Below are 19398 nucleotides of genomic sequence, written 5' to 3' on the forward strand. Positions count from 1 at the left end.
AATACTAATAACTCAACAACTAATCCACATATTATTTTCTTTTCTGACACTTGAGAATAAAACGCATAAGTCTATAGGTTCAAAAGCATCTGTTTGGCCCACTGGCATTTGCAAGAACCTAAACTCTTGGCTTGACCCTTAAGGATCATTTTAGAAAAGCAAGGTGTGCAAGTTTCATATCTGTGGATGATTATAGAGTATATACAATTTAGTACTACATGTCATTGGGAAAACAGGGGATTCAGTCAGAAAGTAAATTAAATTATTAAGAGAATGTTTCTTGTTTTTATTAAAATACTTTAGGATTTCTACATAAGCAGTTATGAATATGTAAAATCAAATTGTAAGTGATTATTTTTGTTCTCTGATATCTGTATTAGCATATGGAGAGGATACAAATCAGAAATTTTCTTTTAGTTTTTACTTGGGATCTGGAGGCCCATCACCAAGTGGTTTCATTGAAAGTTTGCACAATGACCGGAATACAAGAAAGGCATCTTTCTGAAGGATATGGGAGAACTTGGCAGCCGTCTGAGGCCCAGGGACATCAGTTTCCTAAACATCAAAGCCACAGAAAAATTAGTTAGGATGGCTAAAGTTGACAGATGTTTGACTCTTTAGTGATGATTATACTTTAACATTAAAAGGCAGAAAAACTTTTTTGAGACTGAATCTTAAGCAAGAATGAACTTGTAACTCTGTGTGTATATGTGTGTGTCCTCAGATTTGTGCAGCTTGAATAATGGCTCATTTCCCATTTTTTTTCAACAAAATACCAGGCTCTCAATCCAATGAAGCATTCAAGTGGACAGGTATTGATTAAATTTGAATCATTTGAGCCTACAATACATTTTAGTCAGATTCTAAATAAAGATGATATAAAAGATATTATTTTTACTACTGTTGAATCTAACATTCATTTACTATTAAGAAATTACCTTAACATGTAAGCTCAACAAAGCTGTTCATAATTTTTCTCTCAGTTCTCAAACCCTTTCTTAATGCCAACTACAGTAGTTATATTCATATCATTTCAACTCCTATTGAACTTTTTTGTAACAGGTTTTGTTATGGTTTTCTAATATTATAAAAGTGTGAAATTTTTTAAGGTTAAGATCCAAGCACCTTAATTAAAATATGTATTATATCTAACCAGTTGTGGTGGGTTAAAGATGCATTATAAAGAAGCAGCACATTCATGTACGCTTACCTACGACACAGCCATATGTACTACATTTATCATTACAGTAACTAATTCATTATATTATAAGAATATAGGAAATGTTATGCAATACTATCTTAGCAAAACAAAGTACAACTAATTTTTCTGGATATGTTAATAAATTATAACTGCAGCTAATTAATAGATGGAGCAAAACCAGGCAAAACCTGTGACTTCTAGTCCGGCCTTATGCATGAAAACCAGTGGATGACTTTGAGCCAGTCACTCACTCACAGCCCAACCCAGAGTTGTTGTGGGAAAACAGGAGGAGGAAAGAGTATTAGGCATATGTGCCAGCTTGAGTTGCTTATAAAACTAATTAAGGTGGAATTAAAAAAAACAAAACTAAAAGCTTTGACATAAAGTACAATTTAACTGCAGAACACATTGTTAGGCTAATATTTCAAAATAAAGTTTAAATTTTGTTATAATTTGCTCCAAATTCATAGTTCAGCAAAACACTGTGGCATCTATTTTATCATAGTAGAAAATACCAACCTAAGCAGATAAATTGGTAATGAAATCCATAGGTTTTGACCATTTTTTTGTTTTGAAGCTAGATTTGCCTTTCAAATATTTAGGGCCTTTTCCAACCCTAGCCCAGGATCTTCAAACAATCTCCCTTCTCCCAAAAGTTAAGGAGTATTACATTCAAATTATTATATGATTAAGACCCCTACCAGATTATCTGTGGAGGAGACAGACTGTCTATCATCTGAAATTCCATTTGCTTGCTGATTTTCATGACTGCCACCTGGAGAAGCAAGAACTGCAGTTCCCAGCTCAGACAAAATCCTACTGGATTCAGGCAGACTTTGCTTTAGAAGTTCTTCGTCTAAAGAGGCTGAAGAATTATGTTTGCCGTAGTTACATACCAAACATTTTGTAAAGAATTTAATTCAGAGAGTCAATAGAAAACACCAAGAGAATAGAAATTTGCTAAAGTATTGAGTCAGTTTTCCTCTAATGATATGGGAGTTGTTAGAAGCCGACACATAATCTTTTATTTGAAAAGGCAATTAGTTTTGGTTTTAACTTATTCTCATCAAGAGTGTTGTCCTAAAGAAGGAAATTAAGAATGAGGATGTTCTTTTTAAACAGGCAGGAAGAAAGAGAGAGACCTAGCCAAATAAAGTTTACCTCTAACCGCTGAAGTGACCACATCCTCCAAGATTTCTTTAACAATTTCTTTGCCTCCATCAGTTTCTTCTTCTGATAAAATATATATTAAGAAGTTATTTGGAAAAAAAAGTTGCAATTGATCATCTCTTTTTAAAAAAGCACCACTCCTTGTAAGGTTTTGTAAATCCATAAAGCCTGACCATTCATACCCAATTTGCACAGACTAATAAATTTCCTCAATGTGGCAATTAGCCTTCTCTGACAGCCCCAACTACCAGCTTGGACAGCTGTTGCACTACTCATGAAATAAGGCTCTCCACAGAAGGTGATTACAATTATCAGAAGCTTCCTGGAGATTTCTCAATGTGCATGTTTATAAAGTGCATGTATACCCTCTTCAAAAGCAAATTGGAGGCTATACAGTTTTAGAATATCACAATGTCACATAATTGTAACATACATGGTACCCTGAACTGCATTTCGTGGATACATCCTGCTCAGTGCTGAGATATTAAAAATCTGGGAATCAATAGCTGTGTTGAGATAAAGCCCACCTGAAAAATTATACTGATAATCATGTAGTTTATGCCTTATAAACAGAATAGTAAAACAGAAATGATGAAATCCTAATGTTGTTAACATACTTCATTTTAATATACTGATGTGATTGTTGCTTACAGTCACCCATTTTTTAAAAAATACTTTGTGTATTGGGAGTTTTTAAAATGGGCGATGGAATGTTAAAATAAATTCATTAAAATGTGCAAGTATACTCTCTTAAGAAAGAGATATAAATCAAAATTGCCATTCTGGATTAACCATTTTACTTTACTTGATTACATTTGAATAATTATCCAAAATTATGATTTATGCAGTTGTATCAGTGCCATGGCATTACATTTCTTTTTTTTTATTTTCCCCCCTTTCCAGATCATGCTCTGGCTTGGATGCAACAGTTCTGATTTGTATTAAGCTACAATTCCCCATTACAGCTAAATAAAGGTACTTTGACTTAATGTTGAACACTTTTAGCTTTATAAAATATATCAGACCAAAAAAACCAATGCCATATAGATCTAAAATTACTTTTATTAAAACAGTTACTGTAACAGAATCTTGCCAATATGAATGTGCTTCCTGAGGGCTGTGTGTATGGCAATCTGGGTCTTTTACTCAAATTAATTTCTTGGAATGGATTCAAGCCATACTTGCCTAATCATTGCCTTAGTAGCGGCTCTTCATTTCAAGGCCATCCTCAGATACTAGATACTTTGCGTGGTTTGTTGACTAAGCCAGTCTCATAATTTAATTGTTTAGATGTAAAGGAGAACGTTGCAAAATTCAAACCATAACCTTGATAATGAAGTTAGTACATGATAGGCGAAGTGAATGGAATTCAGTTCTGGCACTGAATCAGTTTCATAAAGCTTTAAGCCACATATACTTAAGTTTTATTTACCAAATACTGCAGAAGAGGAATCATCCTGCGTTTTGTCATCTCCATTTTCTTTTTTTTCAGGCTCTCCATTAGTCAAGTCTGCTTTTACAGGAGTTGAGTGTTTGCTTTCTTGTTGACTATATTTCAATCGGCCAAATTTAGGAGACCCTGACATGGTATGAATCATAGGAGATTGGCATTTTTGTTGATTTGATTTTTCTAGTTCTCTCGTCTCTTGTATCTTAAAAAAAATGAAAGTGTTTCCACAACATACATCAAAATATGTTACAAAAAATATTTAACAGAAAGAAATGTTAACTACATACTTTAAAGTGGTTCCAAACATTTATGTCTTCCCATATATTTAAATGCCTTGTTTAATGTTCCAGGACAGCAGTATGAAGTGTTTTCCAAAGTGTGTGTGTGTGTGTGTGTGTGTGTGTGTGTGTGAGAGAGAGAGAGAGAGAGAGACTCAGGGCTGGGGTTTGGTTTCATTTATTATATTTTTAGCCCAGGCTACCTGGGTATTGTATGTTTCTAATTGCTTAAAATAACACCCAAAGTCTACGAGATTAGATAGTTAAATTTAAATAACATTTCATCTGTAATAATTTTCTTATATAATTTTATTAAAACATTTTTAAAAATGCAAACTAATGCAAATATTTAAAAATGCAAACTATAGAAATATGCAAACTAATATAAATACGAGATAAAAGAAGGAGAGCCAAGATAAACTATTTTCTCAACTTTAGGAAAACAGAAGTTGATTTTTATTATGACCTTTTAATCTGATTTTCAATATAGAAAAAAACATGAGTTATAGTCTGCATCTTCCAGAAACATGTCAGTTAAAATAGGGACCATCTTTAGTCTTAAAGCTTTTGATATAGTGAAGGCTGAAATGGTCAAGGAAACAGTGAATATGGTTTTATCATACAGTAGATACAGAGCTAACCATTTATTTTCTTAGATATTTTGGAGCAAGGTTGGTTTCCCTTTTCTCTTTAAGCTTTGCAAATTCTACTTAGGGTTACATTTTAGTTTTCCATCACAAAAATGAAAGAAATTGCATCTGTTCTGGTAAATTTTGAAACAGAGCTGAAGAGAATCGGCTTTGATGGGATACATGATTTGGAGGATAATCATAAACTCTTTTTATAGTTTGTCATCATATCTAAATGAATTTGAACATGATTATCAACCAAGACTTGGATAGGAAACAACAGGTTATAGCGTACATTGTGACTCAAAGATATCTTTTAAATTTTACTAACTAGATTGTTGATTGATTCAGACAATATCACATCTGTGAATATGCCAAATAAAGAAAAAGTGGGCATACTATGTAAATAAGAGGGGAAGAAGACAGCAGACAGACGTTTTAAGGTTTGTCCTAAATCCTCAAACTTTTAATTACCAAGTTCAATTTTTGCCACCCTTGGAATCCTTTCTAATTAGGATTGCTATTGATGATAGCACAATATCCCACCATTATGAAGAAAACAGATGGCAACTGTGGTGCAAGTTCTAAAATAAGCAGATTGCATACAAAACCCCCCCACAAACTCTCTCAATTGAGTAATTTCATCTATTTTAGATAATATACAACATGAATACAGGAAAAGAAAATCAATAGCATATATCAGTACTCAAAGACGTATATATAAAACAGAGAAAGGAACATTCGTTACATACAGCCTGGTTTTCCATCCGTGTGAAAATGACATTCAGCATTTGAGTGAGAGTAGCCTTGGCAGTTGTTTGATTAATGAGATTTTTACTGGCCAGATAGATGTTATAACAAGTTCTAACAGTTTGAAGGATTGTTCCTTCATGAATTTCTATATATGGAGATGTGACAGCTGTGAGAAGAGCCTAGAGAAAAAAGGCATATAGAAATTATAATAATGAAAATTGGCAAAATCTTTTTAAAAAAATATCTATTACTCAGCACTTTTAAACAGCTTTTGAAATAAGGGTTAAAAAAGAGACAATATATGTATCTTCTTTTTAGATAGCAGGAGGTATTCCCCAAGGACAGAAGCAATTTCTTGCTTGGGAAAATACCATCTCATCTGTAGCAACTATTTTATGCCAGATTTAATAAATCATACTGCTATTTTACCTTATGTCTAAAGAACTTATACATGAAAGAAGACAACCCTTGCATGTTTACAGCTTGCATTTTCTGTTTATTAGGCTCATATAATACTGCTTTCATATTACTAGTGTAAAAGTAAATGTCTAAGAATTGTGTATCTAGGAACTTGTATGTATCTCGGAACTTGTCCTCTTGTGTGCTATTAAAATGACACTATTATAATCTTAACCCGGGAATTAATGTGAACAATCTTACAGATCTTTGGCTGTATTCTCAAATCATCTTATACTGTAGTGTGATTTGATTATGATGAGGCATTTCGAATGAACTGTGCCACCGCCATTCTGATGAATAAAGCCAGTAAATTATGATTTATATGAATTAGCACACTGGATGAGAGTAGCCATATACTTTGGCCTGTACAAAAACAAGGCCAAAAAATTTCAATGGGAACTTAACTTTCCATTCGCTTTATGTCTTTAAGTCTAAGATTTTCTCTCTATTCCCAACACCTTCCTTCTCAATATGTCCCATTACCAATTTGTTTTTCTTTACATACAGAAAAATAATATGTGATTCAATGTTATTTGTAACACAAATTTAATTTTTAAGCCCTTAAAAGAGAATGCTGCTGAAAAAATGTACATATTTTAAAACATTGAGAAAACATTTTGAAATATATGGAATATTTTCAAGAACTATTCATCTATTATACTGCTAATGCCAAGGCAAATAAGATCGTTCACAACAGTGGTGGCGCTGATGCCACTGGCAGTAGCAAATGAGAGGCCAAATGAGAAAAACAAATGAATAAGATGAAAGTGAATGCACAGAATAAAACATCAATTAGCAAAATAACTGAGGAGGCGGAAAGTATTTAACAATGTTTTATTATGTTCCATAAGGAACTTACTTCTTAAATAAGGCAGTAATAAATACCAAGAGATACATCAGTGTTGTGGAATATAAAAAGAAAATTATCTATAAATAAAGGTAAGGATTTTCTTGAAATAACAGAAGACTGAGACTAACAAACTATCCTGTTTTCTAAAAGGTATAATAAGATGTTACCTTTATTATTTGTAACTGTACTCCTTCATCAGTCTGAGGGCCCTGAAAGCAGTTGCATACTGTTTCAACTATGCGGTCAATCAGGCGCTTTCCAGGAGCTCCACTGTCTGGGGCATTGCCGGTGATATGTCCATAAGCAATGAGTTTCTAGGCAAGAAATAGATATATGATGCCCATAGTATTAAGCTCATTTTCAGGCTAGATCCAGGGGTGGGCTGTTACCAGTTCGCCCTGGTTCAGGCGAATCCATAGCTAGTTTTATGGCCGGTTCAGAGAACCACCAAATCCCACCCCTGGCTGGCCCTGTCCACCCTTGCTCCACCCTTCTCAGGAGTCCCCATGTGGTCCGTTTGGGTGCCAGGTAAGTGCAGGGTGAAAAATGGGCCCCCAGAGGCTCTGGAAGGCAAGAAATAAGCCCATTTCCAGCCTCTAGAGGGCCTCTGGAGCCGGGGGAAGGCCGTTTTTGTCCTGGAGGCTGAAGGAAATTTAATCTGGAGCCCGGAGCATGGTGAAATCAGGACCCCTCCCCCCCACACCATGGTGCAGGAGGCCAACTAGGCCATGCCCACCCAGTAACTGGGCAGAGAACTGGTTGCTGATATTTTTGAAGCCCACCCCTGCTTAGATCTCTTAATATATTCAAAATACCAAAACATCTTCATGAATAAATCAGGGAAGGAGATGGAACTTTACAATTATTAAAGTTCTGCAAGAGGGAAAGAAGGAATTTGAGGGGGGGGGGGAATCAATCTGCTTCTATTTCCCCCCCAAAAAAACTACATCACACATAAATGGCATTAAAAAGAATATTTTAAGCATGATGTGTGGGAAAATAAAGCACTTAAAAAATTAAACCAGCAGATATCAAACAGGAATGTTCAAAACATTGATCAAAGGAAAAAATAATCAAGTTTTAATTCCTTCTACAGCACAATAACATACATATTAATACACACACATACACAATAGTAAAACATAAACTCAGCAAGTAAAACCAATTTATCTCAAGGCACAGATTAAATAAACAAAAATACCTGTAAACAATCCAAAGAGGTGCTGACAATCCTCGGAGATTTTGATTGACAGGCCAACTCAAATGGGAGAAAATATTTATCAGCTTCAATAAAGTTTGCTTTTGGTATGGTTTCGCTGCCTTGGCTAATTAGAAAAATTCAAAGAAAATTATTTTGATATGATAAATTAATCCATTATTTTCACATTAGAGTTAGTGCCAGTTCTGTATCAGACTATCCTCTATATGTTAAATATATCTAACTGGTTCAATACTTTCATCAATTATTATTTACCCCAATTGTTTTTACTTGGAGTAAAAAAGCTTACACTTTTTCATACCTGATTGGAATTAAGTTTGTCAGCAGGCAACTGAAATACTGAAGCCTAGGGCTATAATCTTCAACATCCATGCTCATTAAAACTCAGCACAAAGGGAAGAAGAATTCCCTTTGCCTTCTAATAACGTCAAGCCACTACCAGTTCCCTTTTGCAAGATGACAATTTAACTCCACCCCAAATACAAACAATTGGGGTTGTTCACTGATGAAAATTTGTGTACATAGTCATTCTTGGAAGACAATAATTTGTAGCTGCACAGAATAAACATTTGTCTCAAGAAGACAAACAAGATTTCAGTTTGTGCTTTCATTTATCAAGTATGTTATGGTAATATAGGATACTTATGCTGTGCAAACCAATTGACAGTATTTCTTCACTGCTGTATTTAACTTAGAAGTTCAAGTACTTTAACTGATAGTTACAAAATTATTAGGTTTTGGGTGAGAAAATGTCAAACAGGCACTGCTACTGCTAAAATAGTCTTTTAGACTACTATTGGACTTCACTTCTGTGCCTAAAGTTTCTTTTTTAAAAAGGGACTGATTCTCACATTATAAAAGCAGATAAAGTAAAGATTTTGTCAACTTCAAAATTATAAATTAAAAACATGAAAGTCATAACATGTTTATGTAATGTTATTACAATATTATTTTTTCATATGATTATGAAGTTTAAGATGATAAAAAATCACTAATAAAAATCCAGTGTGGATAATGATCCATTAAAACATAAAACTACATATAAAAATCATTGATTTATGTTAATGACAAGCAAAACGTATCATTAGGCAAACTGAGATTCAGAAAATGTTATAAGCCAACATTATTGGAAAGGCATATACATATAATAAACTGAATCTAGCTGTGTCCATGCCATTTACATGCCTATATTATGGCTGATATGAAAATGATGAAAAGGAATAGCACAAAATAGATAAATTATAGGTGTGGAAAGAAATTCCAGTTGAAAAGAAAGGAAGTGATATGCATTATCTTTCAGAAGTGTGGAAGTCGTTGCTAGTAACTGAAATAGAATGACAGTTTTAAGTAGCCCATACATAGCCACAAGAATTGCTTAAACGTGTATCCCTTCCTCAAATCCTTCACTTTTCTAAACAGTTGCAAATAAGTTTCGGAAACTCTGAAAGTTTCTTTAGCATCCCAAACTATTTTTGTCCACCTGCTCCTCCCTGTCTAGATGCAAATGGGAACATCTACCTCTAGAAGGAAAAATATCACTAGTAGAAGGAATTATAAAAGTTTTACGTTTATATAGCTTATCAAAATAACATTTTGGTGTATGCCAAGTGCCAATCTATTTGCAATGTTTAACAAATGGTACAAATACCTCAAACGAGATGGTCAATAGTTTTAAATACTTTGTCTTGCCAGAGAATTTACGTACCTTTGTTCTTCTAATTCTGCTTTTATTTCATCTAGAAAAAGGAAAATATGTTTTATATGTTGAACTTTAAGATACTCATGAAATAACTTTGAGTTTTTAATAGAAAGGGTACCAACAGAGACTTTTCTATATAACAGTAGGCTAATTTTATCAAGTGTTTTTAAAATAACATTTTTCTAGTAATTATAGCGTATACTAGCACTCAGATTTGTTATGGTGTTGTATGACTAAGATTCTTCACGTGCTTCCAGACTTTCTTGAACATATCAACTGGCAGCCTAGAAACTATATCTATCCCATGTGTTTGCATACCGAGACTACTGGAGTTGGTAGTCAGGTAAGAGCCCAGACAGGTAGGTGGGCCAAACAGCAGCAGATACAGAATTAGTTCGGTGTCTGCTGCTCTTCAGAGCTACTGGTTCTATAGAGCCGGGCAGAACAGGTAGCATCCCATCCCTGATAATATGTATTTGAAAATCTGAGCTACCTTCTTTCACCATCAACCTTGTTTATCATGTAATTTACTTAATAAGAACACTTCTAAATTACCAGCCTCTTTGTCCTCTAATTCTTCTGAAACTAGTGTAAAATGTATCTGATATTGAGCATAGGTATTTTTATGCATTTACCAATTTCCAGGGTTTTTAGAGAACTATGAGCTAATCTAGTTCATGGATCTCTTCATCTCAGAGATTAAATAATTAGTAAGAAGCTCACTTTCTGGCCTGAAATTGCCTTATCTGCTTCCATAGTTCTCTGCCTAAACACATATATCTTTTTCTCTTCTCGACTAACAAAAAAGTAAAATAAACATTTCACACTTTTCCACATTTCTAAGCTTGCCACAATGGCAGATTTCAATTGCCTTCCAAAATCTTAATGCTGGTAACTTTGGCAATTCTGCATTTGGACTTCTTAACTAATCATACCAAGCATGCAACTACCACAGGATCTTTGGAAATAAGAGATAGAATAAGCCCTGATTGCCTCTTGAAGCACGAAGATGTTGTTGTGTCTCAAACAGTTTTTGCTGCCTTGAAATGGCATTGTCCCATACATACATACAATGCCAGCAATACAGGAATATATTGAAATTTGCAATAGTGGCTAGTATCTGTAGCTCGGTTGTAGGATGAGGGTGAAGATTTGTCCTCCAGGCTTATGGGTTGGTTTCTGAACGTTTCGTTACCAGGCTAGGTAACATCTTCAGTGGAGTTTAACATCTTAGCTCAAGATGTTACCTAGCCTGGTAATGAAACATTCGGAAACCAACCCACAAGCTCAGAGAATGAACCTTCACCCTCATATACTGAAATTGCCCACAATTGCTAGTCCCCAGTTTTATCATTTGATTAAAAAAGGCAGAATCTTATCTCATACGAATACCAAGATTGGGCCTTATTTGGAAGATCTCCAAAAAATTTCAGATAAAACAATAGGAAACCAAAATTTAGAAACTATTAATCCAGTCTTATGGCCACATATAAAATCACCTGTCTTAATCTTGAGACAAGTGTCTAACAGTGAGGACAACATGTAATAGTCCAGAATATATTTAAAAAGTATGTCCTGAACTTCCAATGCAAGTTATCTAAAAATCAATGTCCCTTCAATTACCAATCCTTTACTATTTTCTAAAATGAGGTGAGTCACAACCTTATTAGCTTTGTAAGCTAGTTAAGAATGTTTTGGTACTCACTATAATTATAAGTAGATTATCTTTCTGTACATTTATAATTTTAAAAAGTATGACCCATTATATTTGCCCAACCATATTTTTTTTGTCCAATTTCTCCTGCAGTTTAACTGCAAATAATATCAAGTTTTCAACTACACTACTGCATGATATTTTAAAATGTTTCCATTAGACTTTTAAATGGCATTTGCTTTGAGAAGCCAGCTCTAATATTATAATACTCATTTTAAAATTTTCAGAAATACATTCTGGGTATTACTATATTTCATAATTATGATGATGTGGCACTGAACTTTCATACCATTTCACTGATGCCTGTACTTGGACAGTCTGGCTACTTTCCAAGACAGAACTGTTCGAATTAAGATTGCAGCGTGGCAATCTGATTAGGAAAAACTGTACCATATATGCCAGAAAGCATTGCACAATACTTTCTTACCTAATGTTGGTTTTTTCTTGCTTCACCTGTCACATTCTTCTTCACACACACACACATATGCACACACACATACACAAACTGTACACATGCATAGATATTTAGACTAGATTTTATATTTTGAAAAATGAGAGAATCAGGTGGGGTTTGTTTTGCTTATTTGTCTCAGAAGTTCAAATTCTAACCTAAATCTTGCAGAACACCTAAGAAAAACTAAATCATTTAATTTTATATCTCCCTTCTATTTAATTTTAGGATTTTGACCATAAAGGCTTTATGATTGCAATATCATCAACTTTTCCGCTTTTCTGCTTCCACATCCCTATATTTCTCAATGTAATGAAGATACCTCAAAGTATGACTATGATGCAGTGATTATTGTGTTAATTCTAAGAACCATATTGCCTTCCATAATAACAAATTCAAAATCCAGTCTAAACATCTGGCTGACCATAATATTTCTGCAACAAATATCACTTGTCTGGATGAAAAAACTGGGGGGGGGGGTCACAAATGGACAAAATAATAGAGAATAAAGAAGGTAAAGTGCTCTGGGACTATAGAATTCAATCAGACAAGCATCCGTTGCACAGCACCCGAGGACTTAACAATTATAGATTACAAAAAACTCTGGATAGCGAACATTGCAATACCTGGAACAACGGAACAGAAGAGAAAGAACGAGAAAAATCACAAAATATAAAGATCTGCCAATAGATGGTGACAAAAGAAAGCAAAGATAGTAATAGGTGTTTTGGGTGTAATCCAAATTATTCAGCACTGACCAAATCACCATCAGTCAATTGCAAAGGGAAGTTTAGTGGTTGGAGCAGCTTATATCTTTAATATTATTAAACAACATCTGCTTATCCCAGAATCTTGGAAAGCATTCTGTATAGGATAAAATGCTAAACACAGCCTAAAGCAGATTATGAAACCACCTATAATAAAAATAATTAAATACCACCCAATTCCCAGCAACTGTGAGTGGCTTACAATTTTTAAAACACTTAAAAACAAAGAACAAGTTAAAAAAAATACAGAAACAGCATAAGAGACAAGAACAATGATGGCAAAGAAATCAAACCCAGAAGGCAGCAGAAAGGAAGAAAGGGCCATCGTTCCTTCTCAAAAGGCTGGGCAGAGAGCCATGCTTTAAAACTGCAATATTCCAGTAGAGTGGGAGCTTCTCGAATTTTGGGGGCAACCTCATTCCAGAGGGCAGGTCCTGCGACAGAGAAGGCATGCTTCCAGGGTCCAGACAAATGGCATTGTTTAATCTAGGGAACCTGGAGCACACCATCCTGCCAGATTGAATTGGCCAGATATGTTGGAGACAGGTAGGCTCTCAAATAACCAGGTTCTACATCATGTAGGGCTTTAGAGGTAGCAACCAACACCCTTTAATCACACCCAGAAGCAACCTGGAAACCAGAGCAGGTCACGAAGCAGAGGTGTTACATGAGGATACTGAGGCATGGCCATCAGTGTCCACATTACTGCATTCTGGACCAGCTCTTCAAGGGCAGTAATATGTAGAGTGCATTGCAGTAGTCCAGCTGTAAAGGGATCAGGGCATGAATGACTGTCTGAGGGCCCGTGTTCTAAGAACTGGTGCAATTGGCTCAATTGGCACATTAGATGAAACTGAGTAAAAACCTTCCTGTCCTGACCTATTCATTGGGCAGGAGGTTTGTGTCTGGGGAACCCCTCCTTCCCAAAATTGTGCCCCATCTTTGAATGGGGAAGTTGGAATATTCCCAGATTCCAACAGTCTAAATGCACTGTGTCTAAATGCACTGTGTCTAAATGCACAGTCACTTTATTTTCAAAGAGCAGCCTATTTAATGTAGTAGAAGCAAGAAATTTATCATACCATGGTCTTTCATAGATTGACATATACTTTAACAATTTCAAAAACTGATATGTGAACTTACATATGATAGATGAGTAGCTACAGAAATTATGTCCAGTCAAAAGAATATGACATGCATGAAGCATAAATAATGACTACTAAAGTTTCATGGTGATAATTTCTAAAGGTGGTTCTGACAAGCTGTGTAATGGGATATAAGCCTATTTTCATAGCCATAAAAATATAAGTTACTATTAAGGTTATTAATTTCATATAGTTTCTATTATGCAATTTTAAACATCATAATACAGTTAAGTTTAATTTGTGGAGAAGAATAGGAATAGAAAAGAAAACCAACAAGATTCACTCGTAAGCTAGAACAAAATGCTCAATTTTTAATCCTAAATACTGATAAATCCACTGGGACTGTCAATCACAATTCACTGTTTTGTAAAAAGAATGAACAACTGTATTTTAACAATTCTTACTTGGCAATATTAGAATTAATTCTTCTAAATTAGATCAAAACTTTATGTTCCTCATAATGCAAAACTCAGATGCACCTAACTAGTTCAGGAGTTGAAAACACATGGTGATTATTTCAATTCCAGACTGAAATATATCAGGATATAATTTGATGTGTATTTTGGGAGAAAGATTACATTCACTATTAAAAAGCTATAGATATTTTATAGTAAATCTTCGATCAACAATGTATTTGGTACAAAAAAAACATGTACGTTCAGTATGTGGTTGCTACCAGAAAAGATTTCAAAGAAATTTTCTATCATGTTTCCTTTCTTCCTGTATCTGCAGAACTGCAGATAAGAACAGTTTTAGTGACCGATGGCAGTTGGAGCCTCCGTTTGAGTTGACTACTGTCAGCTGCGGTAAGATTCTTATCATGGTTTCAACTAGTTTCATAGATATTTTAGAAGTTATGCATTGTGTTTTCTGAACTTCAGGCAATTAAGTGGAATAGGGCAGAATGCAAATAGTGTTATTTGCTACAGAATATCAAAACCATGTTGGCATCAGACCAAATTTTTTGAATTACAAATGAATGAATGTTTTCAAAAAACATTTCAATAATATACAGCAGTGGTGGCTAACCTTTTGGGGTTCCTGTGCCAAAAATTGTACACACATTAGCACACGCGCATGCCAGATCCCAGAATGCAATGCGCACACCCCCGCCCCCTGCACACGTAATCCCCCCCGCAATCCCCCCCGCCATCCCCTTACCTGCACTGCACCTCACAGCTGATTTTTTGGCTGGTTTGAGGCCTTTTTCGGCCTTTCAGAGGCTTGGAAAAAACCTCTGCAAGGCTTTTCAGGCCAAATAATATGCCTGTTTTGTCACTTCCAGTATTACAGGAAGTGACAAAACAGGCCTATTTGGCCTGAAAAACCATGCGCAATGAGGTAAGTTTGCCAGAAGCTCGCATGTCGGCACAAATGGCTCTTTGTGCCACTTGTGGCACGCGTGCCATAGATTCGCCATCACAGATATACAGCTATTATCCATTACTAAGGAATATTCTTCAGCTTAATAAAACCATGTTGCAACTGCAGCCTTTCAGCTTGTAAAAGATAGTGATTTTAATAGCACTTTGTACCTCTAAATTGTCTAATACTGTACTTACACATACCTTTTAAAAGGAGTTATTTCATTTTACTCATTTACTATTTATATAATTGATACATACCCATCTCACTATCTAAAGTAATATTACATCTAAGACTCTCAAATAATCTTCAAATAAGGCAAATACTACAAAGGTATTGCAGTTTTTTTGTCTATCATTAAATCTGTGTGTTTCAAAACTACAGGCAGCGTAAAACTCTCTGGCAAGATGGGTGGCCATGCAAATCAAATCAAATAATAAATAAAATAAAATACTACCATTGATGAACTAGATTCATTATATATTCTTGATTCACTGAAAAGCATAATTTTATCTTGTTAGCTCTACCTGGAACCTTCATTCAACATAATCCTTAGCATAACCTATACAAAACAATAGCATTTGAGCTTCCTAAAAACTCTCTCCTCATAGGATAGGCCAGTAATTCATTCCATTAAAATAAGATTTAAGTCCTTTAACACTTTAAATCATCTCCATATATTGACATTTCTAGCTTCTACCTCCTTACTGTTCTGGGTTCAGATCTGTTGGTACATTAGTCTTAATTCTGTAAATATCTAAGATCACCTTAGAACCTGAGGATCCAAGTTCAGGGATCAATGTAGAAGTAGGCCCAAACTTGGGTCTTCAGAAGAAAATAACCAACTTTACCCTATAGAAAATGAATTCTTAGTGTTTGATCTGATTTCTGATACATCTAATATCAATCAAGACCATGCCTGACTAAATTAAATTTTACTAATTTATATTCCAGAATTCTACATGGAATAAGATAAAATGTGAAACATGACAACAATCATGAACAAGATATATTTCCCCAGAACTATTATGAATTATCCTTTTAAAAAGGAATGAGTCATTGTAAAACAATACAACCAACTTTAAGAAATTTCAAAAAGATGCCATGTTCAATTATACAGAAAGTTACTAACAGGTTTGCAAAATCAAGAAGGCCATATCAAAACACCCCTTGCCATTATCCACATCACTGATTAATTCAGTCACTATGTCATAAACAGTCTTGAAGCCAGTTTGAAATATATAGCCACTATACCTGTATATAATATCAACAATCACCAGTTCTGAACCGCAGAAAAGATAAAGAATATTATGTATGCTATTGGAAACAAATGAAGTACCCTGCACTCTGATATACTCCTTTTTAACACAAATTTAATTAGCACCTTCAGTACGATAGTGATGTTTCCTTCTCAGTCATATAATTATAATACATAGTATTTATGTAACAATCAAAGCACTGCATAAATACAATATGAACGGGCCAATATTTTAATTGAATATCAGAGTGACAGTTTTTTAATAAATAGCTGAAAGGACTATAATGTATAAACAACAGCATGCAATATAAATTTAACAATTTATTTTTATGCAAAAGATAAAACTGTACTGCAAAATAAATTATAATTGATTAGTTAAGCAAGCGGATTGCTTAGCAATACACTGCTCCATTCTCATGTACTAGTTTATTGAAATCAGAAATTGAATTCAGACAATTATGTTTGATCTCCACATTCATAAATTCTGCACTAAGTTATGTTTGCTTAGTTGCTTAGTGTATTGTGTGAAAAGCAATATGATTCATAGTTAAAAAATGAATGCAATATGAGAACAGATTAGCAAGTTCAGTAGACTTATTCCTAAATATATGTGCAAAAACTGCAGCTTAAATCAATCTCATTGCCCACAGGGCTGTGCAATTTTGATAAAGACAGCGTCTTAGAAATAGAGTTGACATATTTTTCAGGGAAAAAAATATCTCAATGATCACTTTGTTGAAAACATACATTTATTAAATTTAACTGTCATTCAAAATTTGTCAGATTGTCTTTTATATTTGGACTGAAAACATCCAGAAATAGTGACCATACAATAATATAATGCATACTAATTGTGAATTTTTTTATAAAAGCCTCACTGACAATTTTTAAAAAATAGTTCAAATTTTATTTATACTTCCTTGCCCCCAGTGGATTATTCTTTTAGTAAATTCATTGTTTTTATAATAAGAGATTTTGTCCAATCAGAATTCCAAAAATATTACTAGGGTCATAAAAATTGTAAAACAAATAAACAAACACCACAGTCCATCCATTTGATCAGAAACTGAAAAAATGGTCTTTGCTTAGCCCAGGAAATTCATAGCAAGCAGTACCACATGCTACAGTAAGATAAGCAAAGCAAACCTTGCTTTCATTTCCTGAATCAAAGAGAAATCTTTTCTTGTACAAATTAACCTGATCAGAGGATTATTTTGCACTTCCTGCCAGAAGATCTGAAATACAGTCAGCTGTTTACAAACCAGGGAGGATCCAACGTGGCAGATTAATTTACAGAACAGGTTCTGATGACAAGTCCTGACTCCACCAACTGCATTAATTTGTTGACATTATTACGCAGCAACTAGAGAGCCGGGAAAACTGTGTTATGTAGTATCTATGAATCCCCAGACACTTGACTGAGAGCTCCTGTAAATATAAAGATCCTCACTATGGGATCAGTTAGATTTCTCCTTTCACTGACCCTGAGGAATGATGGATCTAGAACCCTGAACAGGGTCCCAAGCTGGTTATTACAGAGGGATTTTACTATAGACTCCATAGAAGCAAATCTGCACCTTCACACCCAAAGATGTGTAACTTTTACAGAAGCTGAGAGACGGCTGAGCCAGGAATTCCATCAAAGGGCAAGAAATGTATGAGGATGCCTTGAGGAGGAGATCCACCTTTCATAACTGGAGACAGAGTTTAGAGTTTCATATCTGGCTCCTTTAAAGGGGAGTTTAGGTGGGCCTGGGTCTGGAGTTGATAATGCAGAAAAGCCTCCTCAGGCTCAACCAGCGCCCTTTGGTGGCTGCCTTCGGCTGTCTTCCGGGGTGGGGTGGGGGAATCGCTGGGCGAAGGAGGCGGACTGGGAATGGAAGCGCCAATTATCGTCAGCTGCGCTTCCAACATCTGACAGGCTCCGGGGAGCCCTGCGAGGGCAGCGGGCGGGGGTGGCTGTGGAGAAACCGAATTAATCAAACCTCGCCTACGTCCAAAGGCCGATCTCCGCTTGCTCCTTCAACTTACCTAGTGCCACTTGGCAAGCTCTCCTCAGCTGTCCGTGAGGGGGCCGCCTCACCTCCTTCTCGGAGAGGATTTTCTCGAGGGCCCGTGAGACGAACATACTCTTCGTGCGAGTGTTCTCCTCGCGGGCCGGGAACTGCATGGCCTTCTCGCACTTAAAGACCTTCGTCCCGGCCTGCCCTTACCGGAGCGGGATTGGCGCTCAAAAGTTCCGGCCGCGGAGGAACTCCATGAGCCGGAAGAAGCGCGATTCCCTCAGAGGTGGAGGTGTTGAGGCTAGACAGCAACACGGCGCCGCCATATTGAAACCATCACGTGACCTCCCTCCTCGAGAGCCACCTTGTGGAACGCCTCTCTCACCCTGTCGAGTTAGTGACATCAGAAGGCGGGGCCTGGCATCGCGGGTGGGAGGAGGGAGAGAACAAGGGGGAGCAAATCGGTGGGGCTTCTGTGCTCCAGGCGCGTTCTTCCTTGCGAAGTTGGTTACGCGCGCAAAAGAAATGGATGGGGGTGCTGCACATAAAAAGTTAAAAGTTCCAGTTATCATCGTTATCGTTTTTTTTGGCGAGGTCTCGTTCGGATTTCCAGGTAGATGTCCAATTATTAACAAATGTCTATGGAGATTCTCAATCATCCAGGACAGGTCATGATTGTCCCGAAGTAAAAACCTTCAGTGAGAATTGAAGAAGCTTCTTGGATGAGAAGCAAAACGTTTTCTAAAGAAAAAACAAACAAAAACAAAGTCCAATTGCCTCTTGGAAAAAAAGAACCTTTGGGATTATAGTTAACAAAATCTAATGGGATGCCTGTATAGAAAAGAGTCGGGTGGGTCCATTCTCTTCATTGTTAGAGCTTCATTGTTAGAGACAGGAGGTCACACGAGAGCCAAGTTGACACAACATAAAAGTTGTGTTGGTTTATGTAAAAACATCAACTGTCCTACTTTCCTTGTTACTATAGGA

General features: G+C 35.7%; 1 protein-coding gene across 3 annotated transcripts in view; it reads right to left on the reverse strand.

Moving 5' to 3' along the window:
* Positions 1 to 18816, reverse strand: part of ARFGEF2 (ARF guanine nucleotide exchange factor 2) — a 48407-nt gene extending 29591 nt beyond the window's left edge. For 2 of the 3 annotated variants that reach the window (XM_026664999.2, XM_026665001.2), the window contains exons 1-9: positions 18440 to 18816; positions 9715 to 9745; positions 7992 to 8115; positions 6958 to 7104; positions 5481 to 5660; positions 3804 to 4023; positions 2363 to 2434; positions 1903 to 2066; positions 425 to 555 (exon numbers count right to left, since the gene is read on the reverse strand). In XM_026664999.2, the coding sequence (XP_026520784.1) occupies positions 425 to 555; positions 1903 to 2066; positions 2363 to 2434; positions 3804 to 4023; positions 5481 to 5660; positions 6958 to 7104; positions 7992 to 8115; positions 9715 to 9745; positions 18440 to 18578 (1208 nt within the window). In that variant the 5' untranslated portion in view covers positions 18579 to 18816. The remainder of the gene's footprint in view (positions 1 to 424; positions 556 to 1902; positions 2067 to 2362; positions 2435 to 3803; positions 4024 to 5480; positions 5661 to 6957; positions 7105 to 7991; positions 8116 to 9714; positions 9746 to 18439) is intronic. The other variant, XM_087959289.1, reaches the window with a different exon arrangement.
* Between the last annotated feature and the right edge of the window lie 582 nt (positions 18817 to 19398).

This window comes from Notechis scutatus, chromosome 3 (genome assembly GCF_049901735.1).
Source record: "Notechis scutatus isolate UNSWTSFEM ecotype Mainland chromosome 3, rNotScu1.2, whole genome shotgun sequence".
Lineage (NCBI taxonomy): Eukaryota > Metazoa > Chordata > Lepidosauria > Squamata > Elapidae > Notechis > Notechis scutatus.